Source organism: Siniperca chuatsi, linkage group LG5 (assembly GCF_020085105.1).
Source record: "Siniperca chuatsi isolate FFG_IHB_CAS linkage group LG5, ASM2008510v1, whole genome shotgun sequence".
Classification (NCBI taxonomy): domain Eukaryota; kingdom Metazoa; phylum Chordata; class Actinopteri; order Centrarchiformes; family Sinipercidae; genus Siniperca; species Siniperca chuatsi.
Window position 1 is genome coordinate 4,055,092 of NC_058046.1, and position 14,059 is coordinate 4,069,150.

Here is a 14,059-nt window from a genome sequence, read left to right on the forward strand (position 1 = left end):
TATTTAGAAGATAAATTGAAAGTAAAAATGATTACACAATCTGCCCGTTAGACCGACTGTCGGTTTCAACATTGCATGTAACGACTGATTACAAGCAACTCTTTGGGTGCTATTGCTTTCAATATCGCCTCCAAATAAGTGGGTTAGATAATAAACAAACGGGAGACAAATTAAAGAGTAAACAAGAATAAATTAGTGGAGAAACTAAAATGACTGCAGATGCTTTCTAATGACTTCTGGGGGGCAATTTCCTGGTATGGTTTGGATCCACTTGTCCACATAGAGGGAAGGCTCACTGCAAATCAATACAACAGTACTCTGAGTGATCACCTTTGGTGGCCCACAAACCTTACAAAGACTATTTATGTTGCTTTTTTCCATAATTTCTACCACATCTGTAGCTGAAACGTCGGACTGCTTATGTTCCTTGTCTTGTTCAAACTTGTTTGGAGTGATGATCACAATAACCTAATAACCAGTAGTGTAAAGCCAACGCCTGTGGCTTTCAATAAGTTGGATACACTTAAAAAATGAGACACGTGTTATCTGATTTTGTTAAATGTACCAAGCATGATATCACCTCAAGGGAAAGTACCAGGGAATCTTGTGCTAAATGGCTTTCTGTTGCTTCGAGGCCAGAATTGATTTTAACCATCAATAATATCGTTGGAGGGGTGGTGTTAATGTCAACTGCAGCCAATCTACTGTGAAATCTAAATATGTTTGTGTGACCATCAAAAGACTAGCGTGACAAGTGTGTGTATTACTGGTGGTCAGTTAAGATGTGTTTTATGTCCAGAAGTTGCACAAGGAGAATAGATATGGGGAGTTGTAAATGTGTCATGTGAGAAAGAGCATTGATTTCTAGATTAAATCAGGATCAATAACACATGCTTGCACTATTGATGAGTCATGTGAAACCTGCATTAAAAAAAACAGTGGGGATGAGAGGGTTGTGTTTTTCTTGTGTTGAGCAGTGAAGGAGGTATGTCTTCCATCAGGACAGATTGATGTTGTGTCCTCCATCACTGTCTGGTCCTTACAAGCCACTGCTGCCCTATCGTTAACACCCCAAAAAAATACACACACTCAACTCGGACATGCAACTCACTCCCAAGCAGAGCAAACCAACACACATGCGAAACCATCAGGACATGTACTGAAACAACCCTGATTCATGATTACTAACCAAATTATTTGTCCAGACCAATCAAAACTGAAGTGGGAGAGTTATCACTGGTGACATGGAGGGAAAAGAACATTTGATACGTAGCCATTCTAACCCAACAGGAGCAGGAAAAGATTAAAAACTGTGAAAAATAATGTCGGTGTTCTCATCTAAATCTCAACAGAAAACCAAATGTGCTGATTTTCCAGTCGCCATTTTATCGTTACATTGACTTGCTATTCACGCCATGAGAGGAAATGCTAACATGAGTCATTGCTTGTCACAACAACCTTTCTGTATCTAAATGTCTACCAGTGGAGAGTCTGCATGTGCAACAAAGATAACAGAGGGCGCAGGACAAAAACATTTCTACCCCACTAAAAAAACTTTTATCCAAAAAGCACAGCGGAGGCTCATGATGCGCTAAGCCAGTGACATTCAGCTCTGCAGCAGTGAAACAATTCAAATGCTGCCTAGGAAGGAGCGCCACAGAGACGACAAAAAAGGCACCTAGCCCGTGAACAATGGGGCTTTTCTCTCAACTCAGCCAGCCTCAAAAACTGCTTTGTTGCCAGAGATACCCCCTACACCTCCCTCAACTGCTATCAGCAAAAATCTGCCTGTGCCTGTAGCTTTGCTGCATGTGCGGTCTACAAAACAGCACTCCACTGCTTGGGATAACACCTAAACTAAACATATTATCTAATCTGCAGGCAAGTCTTTGTTACTTAACTCATTTAGTTTGACTAACTTTTTTGTTGCACGAAGAAATAAAAAGTGCAAGGACTGACCTCGTCTCCACTAGCCAGCCGATGGGTCAGCTCCTTCAGGCTCCGCATCATCCTCTCGTCCCTGAAGTCGTATGGGAAGGTTTCCGTCCACTCTGTCAGCAGCTGCAGGATCTTGGGAGAAATCTTCCTGACTCTCATCTGACAATGCAGGATAAACATAAGTACTGAGAAAACAGTAGGGAGAACCAAAACTAGGATGCGTAAATGTCTAGATTTTGTAGTTCATAGCTAAGAGCCCTGTTGGAACACAATATTCCACTGGTTCCTAAAACTCATGAAGAGGAACTAGAAATTTTTTTTGTTGTGCATACCTTGTCAGCTTGGGGATCGCTGAGTCGCTGTTGCTCCATGCACAGGTGACACACCTTCGACATGAGTTCATATGGGTGGATAAAGAGGCGAGAGCTGAGCAGGAAGGTGAAGATGTACGTCCTCTGTGGAGAGGAAAGAAAACAAGTTTACTACAAAAGCAAAATCATGACGACAAATTGATCACTTCAGATTGAAAATGGGCTTTAAAACCACATGAAATCAAAACTCACTAGGGGCAATGATACTTAAACAACTATATATCTCAAGTATGGGGAGTTAAAACTTTTAATCCCTGATGTACGGAAAGAAAAGGAGATGTAAGAAAGAAAGACAGAAAAAGAAAATGAAAGCGACTTTGGCACTAAACAGGGTCTCAAAGCACCAGAACTTCTCAGACAGAACAAAAAGAAAAAAGGCTTTACCTCCTTACTTTGATGAAACTGAAAAGGAAAAGAAACCACCAGAGATATAAAAAAAAAAGAAAAAAGAAAGTAAAATGTAAAAGAACCAATACTCACATCTGGATAATAGTCTACCGTTGGGACCAAGTGGTGAATGAGGGCCTCCAGGGACCCCGACACCAGGTTGTTGTCGTGATAATAGAGGCCGGGGTAGCCTTCCTCCTTGGTCTGGTACAGGTTCTTGTTGTAGCCGCCGGTGTTCAGCTGCCCCGTGAACGGTGGTGTCTGAGGCATGTTGTCCTGCAAAGAGAAAGAGGACAAACACAGGAACAGTCAGTCAGGACTTCTTTTCCTATAGATATTTCACCGCAGACGCTGATGCAGGGCGGCCAAACAAATCCAAAATAGCCCTCAGACACAAACACAGACGGCTAAGGTTTGTTTGGGAAATGGTTTGGACGCCGTCAACACCCTTCCTCCTCTGGATCCCAACTGTTCATTTTAAGCTTTCTGGGTTTGGGTTTAGTTTTTTTGGATGTACAAATGGTTGACTGAAAAAGTTGAAACGCAAACTGTGGTCGAGACACAAAACGTATGAGAGAAAAGAAAAGCAGGAGGTTCATGAGTCAACTACATTACAATGAAAAACACGAGAATAGACAGCTTCATTCAGTTTTGACCCCACTGAGCTTTACAGGGAATTGAACCCTTAACCCTGGCTGTATTAGTGCCTTGCTCTACAGAACCATGGCAAGTTATAGCCAAAACATAACTGCAGGCTAATAGTGTGTATCGTCTTTAGGATGACAATTCATTCATTCAGAAGGTCTTCGACTCACAAAGAGCTGGTATTTAATGACAGAGCTTATAAAGAAAGTTATGTATATGTGCTTAAACACGCAGACATAAAAATGAAAGGAAAACAACAACGTGTAGGAGCTTGTGAAAGATTCTTGGCCAAACTGTGGCCCTGCAGGATGTCATGAGACACTGTATGATCACGTTACCTGTTTACTTCCACTGCTGCCATGTGTGTGTGCACGACACAAAGCGAGGAGGAGTGTGTGTGTGTATGTCTGTGTCAAAGAGGGTAGAACATGACAAGTAGAGGAGCATGTACGCAGTCCTGTGCTAAGGTGCTTGCGTCATGCTACACTACTACCTGCAGCATAAGCCACTTCTCATTGATCCACACGTTCCAAACAATCAAAGCTTTGTGGATATGTTGTGCAGAATCTATGAGTGTTTGGTAAGGCTCGGTGTCAAATCTACTTTCTTACCGACATTTTACTGCTTGTGAATTCAACCTCATTTGTAAGAGAAGGAATTTGTTATTTCTACATAGAGAACATAGTCTCGCTTCGACCCCAAAAACCTTTAAAGAACTGAGGGCCATCATAACGTCCTCAATCTCAGGTCTAAAACTCAACCTGTTCCTCGCAAAGATAGAACATCAAGCTCACACAGCCTTTCCTCCGCCGGCCTCCTGACCTCTGAACCTGGCACTTTGGCTCCATCCCAAGCCAGGCAGACTTATGGCTGGGGAAACAAAAGAGCCTTTTCACACTGGGTGGGGTCAGCGCAGAGTGCAACAACCCCGCCCCCCACACACCGTCTCAACCCCCCACACCCCCACCTCCTTGACAATATGCTACCCCGTGGCTGCCTGCCGAGTCAGGAAGCCTTTACAGCTGATGCACTGCGGTGCTGCCAGGGACGGATACGGGGGTGCCAGGAGGTGTAAGCTGCACCTGCCGGCACACTGGCACAAGCAGCTCAAATTAATTTAGGCGTGTATTGTTCTGTGATATAATTTTGGTTTGGAGAAGAAGCTTGCAAAAGAAAATCATAGACATCTGCTGATCAGACCAGAGAGAGAATGAACAGATATCATTTAATAGCATTTAATGGTCTAACACAGCCTAAGTCTTGAGCTTAACCTTAAAAAAAAAAAAAACAATCACAAGACACCGTTCTGTCAGCTTTTGCAGGAACACACAGCTCGATATAGATAGCAAAACAAACCCTGTTTATTCATAAGTTCACTTAAAGCCTCCACCCACACGAGGCAAACCATCCACCCTTCCACTTTCACACACATGCCGTTCCATAATGCACGCGTGCACACACAGACCATAGCTATTATTCAGCCAGACAACCATGGCCATTTCCATGAGAAAAGGCGAGTGTGAGGAGTCAGAGCACAGCGGCCCGAGCATCTGCTGCACCATGTGGCTTCCCCGCAGAGAGGGAGAGGCAGGGAGATCACGGGTCTGATGGAGGGAGCGAGGAGGGATACCCTGATAGAACTCTACTGTTTCAGGATCTTTGTTTACTCCACTGAGGATTTTTGCTAAACTTAAGTGCTCTTTTCTTAGCAGTATTGCACCACACACTCATTTAGTTACAGTTTCTTACTTAGTAGCATCCGAGTACAACCACAGAGCAGCTCTAAACACACCACATCAACAGCAGCAGGTGACCGAGGACTGAGAATATGTCTCATTCACTTTTCCCAGCTGGGATCTGAACTATTAACTCCCTGATCCCACGCTGGCTTTTCTTACCATAAAAAGGGGGCGTTTGTTTTGGTTGGACGTAGAGCTCAAACGATTAGTCCATCAACAGAAACTGTATCAACAATTTTAATACTCGCTTCACTGTTTGAAGTAATTTAACTAATTCATTTATTTTTGATTTACTTAATTAAGTAAGCATTTATAGGTTCCAGCTACTCCAACGTGATGATTTGCAGCTTTTCTCTATCTCATAGCATTATTAACTGAGTCCCACTGGGTTTTTAACTGTTGTTCAGACAAAATAAGCAATTGGAAGAGGACATCTGGTGCTCTGGGAAATTGCCATGGGCATGTGTCCTTATTTCCCTTTCCTTATTTATATTACATTTTGTAGACTAAACAATGAATTGATATAGCACAAATAAAATTGATACATTCATCAATAATGAAAAAGAAATAGTTGCAGACAGGGATGCACCGATCAACTGGATCAGTATCGGGGCCGATACTCACCTTAAGTGGTTTGGGTATTGGCCAGATGAACTACTTTATTCAGTTTCTTTGTCAATGTCATTATAAAATTCTCTATTTCCGCAAGCATGTACATTCATTCAGTCATTGCAGCTCACAGCAATCCCTGGCCTCGTTTTACCTCAACATAAAAAGGGTGATTTTCCAATTTTAAACTACTCAAATCCACATATACACATCCTCTACAGGTGCAACGGAACTGAAGCTCAGATCACAGAACATATACGGTGAAAGAATTGGGTTTTTAAAAAATCTAATATTGCAACAAGTGACATCAGCAGGTGGGCTTCCTTGAAGATAAAAGCTGTGTCTCGAATACAAAAAAAATGTAGACAGAGGACGCCGTGAGAGCAGATGTTGCACTTTGTCCTCTTTTCTACTCTTATACCAGAGCAGCACTTTTACCTACCAGCACATGCAGGTCAGTGCTGAGTGATTTGTACTTTAAGGCGTTTTATTGATGCTCTTGCTTGTCCTTTTTAAGGCTTTTTAAAAACACTTCTGATTGTCTTAGCTTCATATATCTTTTTCAAATGTACTTTATATAGCGCTTTTCAAAACTTGGGCTATACATTTCTTTAAAGAAACACACGAAAGACCAAAAATAAAATAAAAATATAGAATATTAAAAGAAAAGAAAGTTGTACGTACTTAGAATGATTAGAGCCACTTTTTGCAATAACTTATACCCTCTTCTCAGGCCAGAAAATGCTAATTAATTTGGTTTTATGCTGCAACAGGATACATGTACTACCACCACCACCACTATCTCTGCATGCAAGCCAAGCGTGTCTGTGCTCTGCCCATGCCAGCTGCAGCCTTCACCATAATCCTAAAAACTAAGCGCAGGATGCTTACCAACAGTGACAACTGAGATTTACATTTCCCTTCCAGGTGTCGTGTGTAGTAGTAGTTGTGGTGAAGTGGGGGCATGTCAAGTCCAGAGGGCTGACAAAAGCAAACTCTTAGCATGTTGCTGTTGGTTTAGCGTGGCCGCTGGCTGGGTGGCAGCTGAAGGTAAACAAACAAAATGCCACAGCTCACCTTCCCACTTTAGGGGGGGTTTGTTTAGGTTGGATGGATGGTTTTAATTATAGCCTTACTGGTTGTGTGTGTGTGTGTGTGTGTGTGTGTGTGGCCATCTGCCTCAATGTGTAAAAAGAAGTCTGGTTTGGACTTAAATTGGATTTAAAAACAGAGGATATTCAAATGTCTGTCTGCTCCTGCTCAGTCATGAGTTAAAAGATGTTTTTGTACTCTGCTAAAAGCATCAAGCTGTAAACTGACGCACACATTGTTGCTTTTGGGTGAAAACGTTAGCAAATTTCTAGGAACTAAGGAATTTTTCACAATATCCAAATCAATTAGAAATGATTAAAAAGGTCAGAATGTTCTTAGCCACCAGCTTAAACCGTGATGTTCTTTAAATATTCAAACTCAAGCCTATTTTTACGCTCACGCAGACACTGTTCCCACTTTTTGTATTGGCTAAAGACTCAACCGCTGATTATCACATGGCAGTGAGTCTCTCAGATGATTGCCTGGCTCAAGAGCTGAATCAGGGATGTCTCGTGGCAGTGTTGAGGGGCTGGGACTTTCTCCCCTTCTTCATAGTATTCACATAGGGAACTTAGAAATGAAAATGAAAGACTTAATGTTATACCGATCATGTGCGGTAACATTTGGAGGTGAAATACGAGTTGAGGAAAAAAGGAATTTTTTGTTTCAGGCCATGATTCACTGAAAGGTTATAGAAATGTGAAAATATTTCCCTTTTTTTGCCCTGTGGGGAAATTTTGAAACAGAAGGGCAGCAGCTTAAAAAGCACCAAAGCTCCCTAGGCAAATGTCATATTAGCAGTAAACTCCTGCCATTTACGTGAAATCACCTGAAGGCTGCAGAGCCATCAGTGACACAAGCTTGCAGGTAATTTTGTCTCCAAACGTATGGGTGGGGCTGCTTCCCCAGGGGGAGAATGATGGAGCCTGGTCTCCCGCTCGCTCAAAATACAAGCTATCAAAGAGCCAACAGAGGCTCTGCCCACAGTGTTGATGACCGCTCGTGATGAGCACCCATCAGCAGTTCAGAGGCTGTAAAGAAAAAAAGCCTCAACACACAGAAAATCATTCCCGTGGTCCACAGCCAGACACCCACGTTTACTGTTTAAGCACTTCCCTGGTGCTGTTTTCCTGCAATCACTGAGGAGAACACAGGTCAAAGCAGTAAAGCTCTGAGATTTGTGATGTAATAAAACATCCTTTGTAGCCTAAAATGTACAACAGCAATGTGGCTGAGAAGCGTTATCCACAGAACTGAAAGCTGAAGAGAAAAAGTAGAACGGTGGTTTGTTTTTGCTTTACTGGGGCTGGAGAAGGAGGCTATAGCAGTGGGGGAATGTGACGCAGGCACAGAGACACTTTGAGGGACCAGCAGTAAATCAACACCCCCCCCCCTCGACTGCGTAAACACTGAAAGGCATGAGGAATCTCACTCATCCATGGCTTGAGGAAATGAGGGTGAGAGATAGCTGAGTGGCTGCACAAGAGGGTGAAGAGGCTACAGCGGAATAGTGGAAGTAATCTAAATTAAGACGGCTGGTTGGTAGTGTTGTTTGAAGCTGGTGTGTGGTCAGAAGTACTTAAAACTAAAACTAGGCTGAAGAGTATTGAGTAAAAATACACCCGTCTGCAATCAAACCTATTAACCAAATACAGCTCTGATGTTAAGTAGTAGCATTCTCACAGAGGAAGAAGTGACATTTCACAACTTTAGAGTGGAAAACAGACTCCAACATGCACAGACCAGAAAAGAGAAGGCTCACCTCAGATAAATCTTTGGCTCTGTCAACCTTTTCCAACCACTCTGACCCGCCACTAGGTCCGCCAGTACAAACTCACGACATGCAGCTAAACTTTGTTCAAACTCACAGAACCTTATTTTAAAATTTTAGAGGAGATTCCGGAGTATACCCATCTACCAGCCTGATTAGCAGCAATTAAAGACGATTTTGTCGTCACTGCTACAGCCCCTAGTCTACAAAAGATTCTATGAAATGCTGCAGACTGAACTGAAAGGACAAATGGTATTCTAACTTTCCTTTACACCTTATGAAAACAGAAGAACATGGACTTTTTTTTTTACACCTGCTCAGTGCAATGCAACATCCACACCAGTAATGAGTGTTGTACTACCAACTGAGTTTTGACTCAGGGTAATGTTTGCAGCTGTTGCACCGAGTGGGAAAAATCACAGCTTTCATATAGGATTCTGTCAGCTGGCGTCATCAGTCCTTGACAGCCATGTGAATTCCCAACACGAAGAAACGACACCTTCATGGCTTCTACTTCTCAGTCTTCCCCTGAATCTTTAAGAAACTCAATAAACAGCAGGCTAAGATTCAACAACAAGGATAGGCTGGGATTAGATCCTGGAAACGTCAAACAGCCAAATTTCAACTCGTGTTCTGAGGTGAGACACACTCTTTTTGAAAAAAGGGTGAACAGCAAACTTCATTCGAGATGCGCCCGGATTTGGAAATTCCGGACCTCAAAGATTTCTCTGCAAGCACTGATTTGACAATTCTCAGGTCAAAAGCTGTCTAGGCATCTATGCTGAAACTGGGCTAACTTTAAGGCCTTTTTTTTGGACATCTGCACTGATTCGCCACATTTCACAGACTGTGAAGCAAGTCCTACTACAAGTTGACATACAGTCATTTAAATACTGTCGAAACAACAGTTACGTATAACGCTGATCACTTTTCAACCAAATTTAGCCAAGAAAGTGCTCCACAACATGGAAATCTGAGCATCTGCAATTCCATGACAACTGGCAAAACTCCATCTACTGATGGAAATCATGTGATACGATCAAAATCACCAAACAGTCACTATAAAGACCTTGTGGGGAGATTATTTTGTCAAATTTAGCCTAGTTTTAATGCTTTGATGTCTTTGACTTGCAGATCAATATATCAGTGCTGGCCCAGGTCTAAGCTCTAGATACAAACACAGCTAACCTGTAGCTGGCACACACTTCTTTTAATCCCCAAACCTCTGCAGTCTACACACCTTTTATTCACAATTACATCATCGCTTGCACCAAATATCAGGCTCCTGTGACTTTAAGACCCATATATCATGATAGGAAACTTCCCATTTCCCCAAAGTCTCCATTTGTCTGCATTTTGTACAGATAAAGACCGCCACAACCCCTAAGTACAGCAGCAGCCATGTAATCCACAGCAACAATAACTCATTCAAGTGCACGGCCAGAGTCCTGCCAAATCACCAATAAACGGATTTAACCTGTCAGCACATTAAGGAAAACCCAATGCATGCTTGTAATACAGAGCAGTGGCACGGAACGCCAAAGAGAACCCAGAGTTATTCAGGAGAGATATGGGATTAACTTCACTGATCCCTCACTGTCTTGCATGGGAGGAGAGACTGGGAGGGGGGGAATCCTCTTAGCCAGAAGGTAGTGGGGGGTTAAAAATAGTCCGCCATTGACACTGATTCCAAAAATCCCATTATCGGGGTACATTTTAGGGGTCACTTAGGGGAAATGAAAAGATACAAACAGCTACACGGTGCAGCCAGCCAATCTGGGCATCATTACCTTTGTTTGTTTTGATTCTAGAGGATAAAGATTTGGATAAAGTCAATAAAGGCGCATTGCCAGCACTCACACTGCAGCACAGGTTCAATTCAAATACAAGAAACTCAAGCTGCGACCTTAATATTCGCAGTCAAGTTGGGAAAAGAGTCACAGGTTTACACACGTTTACAAACGCTGCTGGTCCTCGCTGGCTGGAAATAAAGTGCGCTCTTTGCACCACCTGCGCGCATTTTGGACAAGCTCCTCCGGGTCTCCAGCGTGCACAAACAACCGTAACATTCAATAAAAAAAAAATACTCCAACACCAAATATTCCCACAATTAGTCCTCACCTCAACAAGCAGTAATCCAGGTGCGAAATCCCCTCGTATCCTTTCCCAAAACGTGCTAAACAGCCTTTCAACAGCAGCCGAGACTTTCTCCTTTTACATGTGAATAAACCGCGGCGGTGAAACCCAGCAGCCCCTCCCTGCTCCGGCCAGTCACTGCTGCATTATTCAGTTGCAAATGAATGAAAGTTTAACGTGTATTGTCGGTTTCAGAGCAGCAGCGGGTTTGTTCGGAGAAGAAGACGCCGTATGAATGAATGACAGCCGCGGCCGTGTTGCTCCTCCGCAGCCTTCTCTTGTGTTTGAGCTCCGGAGCTGCGACCAGCCTCAAGACCTGACTGTGAGGGAGAGGCAGCAGCCAATCACAGGAGAGAACTAACCCCCGCCACACCCCCCTCTCTTTTCTCGGTTTTAATTTCATTTCTCTTTCTCTCACTGTGACGTTTTTTCCATCACCTTCTCATCCTTCCTTTTATATGTTTCATTTCCCAGTTCAGTTTACTTCATTCCCGCTATGGGAATGCCTGATGAAGCGTTGCCAAAGCATCTAAATTCAAAAGACAACTTAAAATACCGCATGACAAAGTAATTGGAAACTTTTCTGTTTTCTCAGGTTTAGTTTCTGTATGTATAGTGTAGCCTGTATATGTGTTTGTGATTCATGTCTGGGTTGGATTTTGTTAAATGTACATTTTATTGTGTTTTATTTATTCTTTTTTTGCACGACCTGATGACGGTACTAGAGGAAAAGTCAGGGGATCAACAAAGTCAGCAGGATTCATCCTCTGGGGACCATGAATGTCTGTACCAAATTCCATGGCAACCCATATACTAGCTGATTCAGTCTGGACCAAAGCGGTGAAACGGACCGACCGACAGGCTGACACATTTCCGTCCCTAAAGCCGCGCTGCTAGAATGGCCAAAACCCTAATCCGGTCAAAACACACTGCAATAATAATAACTACAATTCTCACTAATATTAGGCTATGCGTCCTGTCCTGTATATTTGTATGTTTCAGTTGTGACCTGCCAAGGAACTACAGAGGAAAACTGGCTCCAAGCTAACAAGGTTACAATTTCACACTCACCCATAAATCTTTTCAATTTATTCTGTTCACCTTTCTCTCTCCACCTCCCACTCATGCCTACAACCCTTTTTACCCCTCCTTTTTTCCCATTTTCTCTCTCCCCCCTTCATCTCCATCTCCATCCCTCCCCCCACTCTCTCTCTTTTGTATGTCTACACGCCTCATTCTAAGTTCAGGTCATGTAATCTTCATGACCACCGAAAGAAACAAATTATAATTGTATAAATTATCAGTGAAAAAGCTGTCGCATAGAAAATGAAACTGAAGAGCGCCGTCTCTTTCTCTGTCTCCAACACAACAAAACGCCCCATTTAGTTCTTCAAACCAACACTGATGTTCATTGTTTGTCCAAATAATTCAAGGTGACAACTGTTTCTAAGTGGGCGACATGTAAAAAGGAAGCTGCCTTTTGTATGGAAATGAAAAACGTTGATTCACATTATATCAAAGTCCAGAATGGGACTGAATCAATGGATTTCTAAACAAAAAAGTGTGGACAGATTAAATGAAATAAACATGCAAACCACAATCATATTTAAATGTCACCTGCGTTAAATCCTTTGATACAGTGTTCTCTGGCAAACCCTAATCTTTGCAGGGTCACCGTGTTCTATCTGCTGAGTTATAAAGGGCCATTGTGTGACTGTTAGTTTAATTATTTTTATTTATTTAGCTTTTATTTAACCAGGCAGGTCAATAAAGAATGAATTCTCATCTATAATGGAGAGAGGAGAAATTGGGGTTACAAGACAAAAAATACTGTAAATTGTTCTTTTACTCTTTTATATCTGCAGAAAATATGTAATTCTAACACAAACGCCTATTTTCATTTGTTTACAACTTCCCTGACTGTTCTGCTTATCTTTAAACAGAAAACAGAACGAAACGATAGATGTTTCCCCTCTTCTTTAAGCCAAACATCGTTGTAGTTCAGTTACTCTAAACGGTAAAGAAATGGGACTTCTTCAAAGTCTACATACTGGATGTTTGTTGTGCTTGGCTGACTTTCTCCACACTTCTGAGCAGAGTAATAAGCCATGGTAAAATAACAACAAATCATCCCAAATCTCATCAACATCCAGAGGTATTATGTAATCTGGTATGAGCGCAGATTTACGTATATGCACTAATCCAGCTTTTCTCTCCCTTAAATGACTGCACAGAGTTTGACCACAAAGATCAGGATTGCAGTCATTATGTTGGACATCGTGGGACACAAACACAGTATACTGTATGTTGGCAGACATTACAAACAGCGGTCAGGTCTGACCCAGGTTTTCATTTCAAGTGGAAATTTTGGGCATTCAGCTTTGTTTCTCATATACAGTACTGCAACAAAAACAATGGAAAAAGTTCAAAGGTATGATTTGATCTGATCAAGAAACAGTATAATTGTGATGTCACAAATATATAGTTTCATTTTTAGAAAAGGCTCAGTAATTTCGTAAAACAGCTGGGCACTGTAGTTTTTAGCAAACGTTACTCAAACAGGAGGAAATAGTGCATTCGCTGGGGACTATTTTCAGTGGCGGATTAATCCACATTTGGCGCTCGAGTATTTGGAGCAGCAGGGTGGTGTATGTGGCATTGAGTCAAAACAACATGTCACCCAATGTAAAGGTGTAGCTCACTGTTGTGTTTTTAATAATATTTGGACAACAAAGGAGCTCTATGGCACAGAGGAATAAGATATATCAGGCTTTGGATACACACACACAACACTTGTTAGTAGGATCAATTCATTGTTGGTTTCGGTCTTTTCATGGCAATTGTTGCAATAAGAAAAAAACAGAATATCACCAGCCGTATCCTTTAAGTATTCCTGTGTCTGGTGGCAAACGTGTCTGTATAACAGAATACCAGCCTGACCAGTGTTGATTACAGGCTGGTTTCAGCATTTCAAAAGCTAAAGGAAGTGGGGCTTTTCCAATTCAACTTGTTCACACTCTTCTACCTTCAGGACAGCCTGTGTTGAATGGCTGAGTGAAAGATTCCCAGTTCGTCTATTCAGGTAACAATCAGCATGGGGCAGCTACAGCCTGGAGGTTCAATAAACAGGATTCCTGTAAGTGTGAGTGTAAAGCAGGGCGTTGCAGAGAAGAAAAAAATTCCCATCACAGAAACGCGATATTGTTGTGCTCATTTGATAAAGCTCGTAGCACTAAGGGTTAGAGCTTTAACAGCAAAAATATACAACAAATCAGACCAGGAGTGTCAGAACTGTGCTAAAGGTCTCTTATGCAAGTGTGACAACCAGGTTGATGTGCTGGATTTGAAATGTTCCTGCAGGGAAATAAATA

At 42.2% G+C, this 14,059-nt stretch overlaps 1 protein-coding gene across 2 annotated transcripts in view; it reads right to left on the bottom strand.

Annotated features, from left to right (window-relative positions):
• rasgef1ba (RasGEF domain family, member 1Ba) overlaps window positions 1–14,059 on the bottom strand; it is a 128,053-nt gene that overhangs the window by 21,275 nt on the left and 92,719 nt on the right. The window contains exons 1-4 of one of the 2 annotated variants that reach the window (XM_044197941.1): window positions 10,674–10,992; window positions 2,790–2,972; window positions 2,271–2,393; window positions 1,960–2,097 (exon numbers count right to left, since the gene is read on the bottom strand). In XM_044197941.1, the coding sequence (XP_044053876.1) occupies window positions 1,960–2,097; window positions 2,271–2,393; window positions 2,790–2,966 (438 nt within the window). In that variant the 5' untranslated portion in view covers window positions 2,967–2,972; window positions 10,674–10,992. Of the gene's footprint in view, window positions 1–1,959; window positions 2,098–2,270; window positions 2,394–2,789; window positions 2,973–10,673; window positions 10,993–14,059 lie in introns of those variants that run through there. The other variant, XM_044197940.1, reaches the window with a different exon arrangement.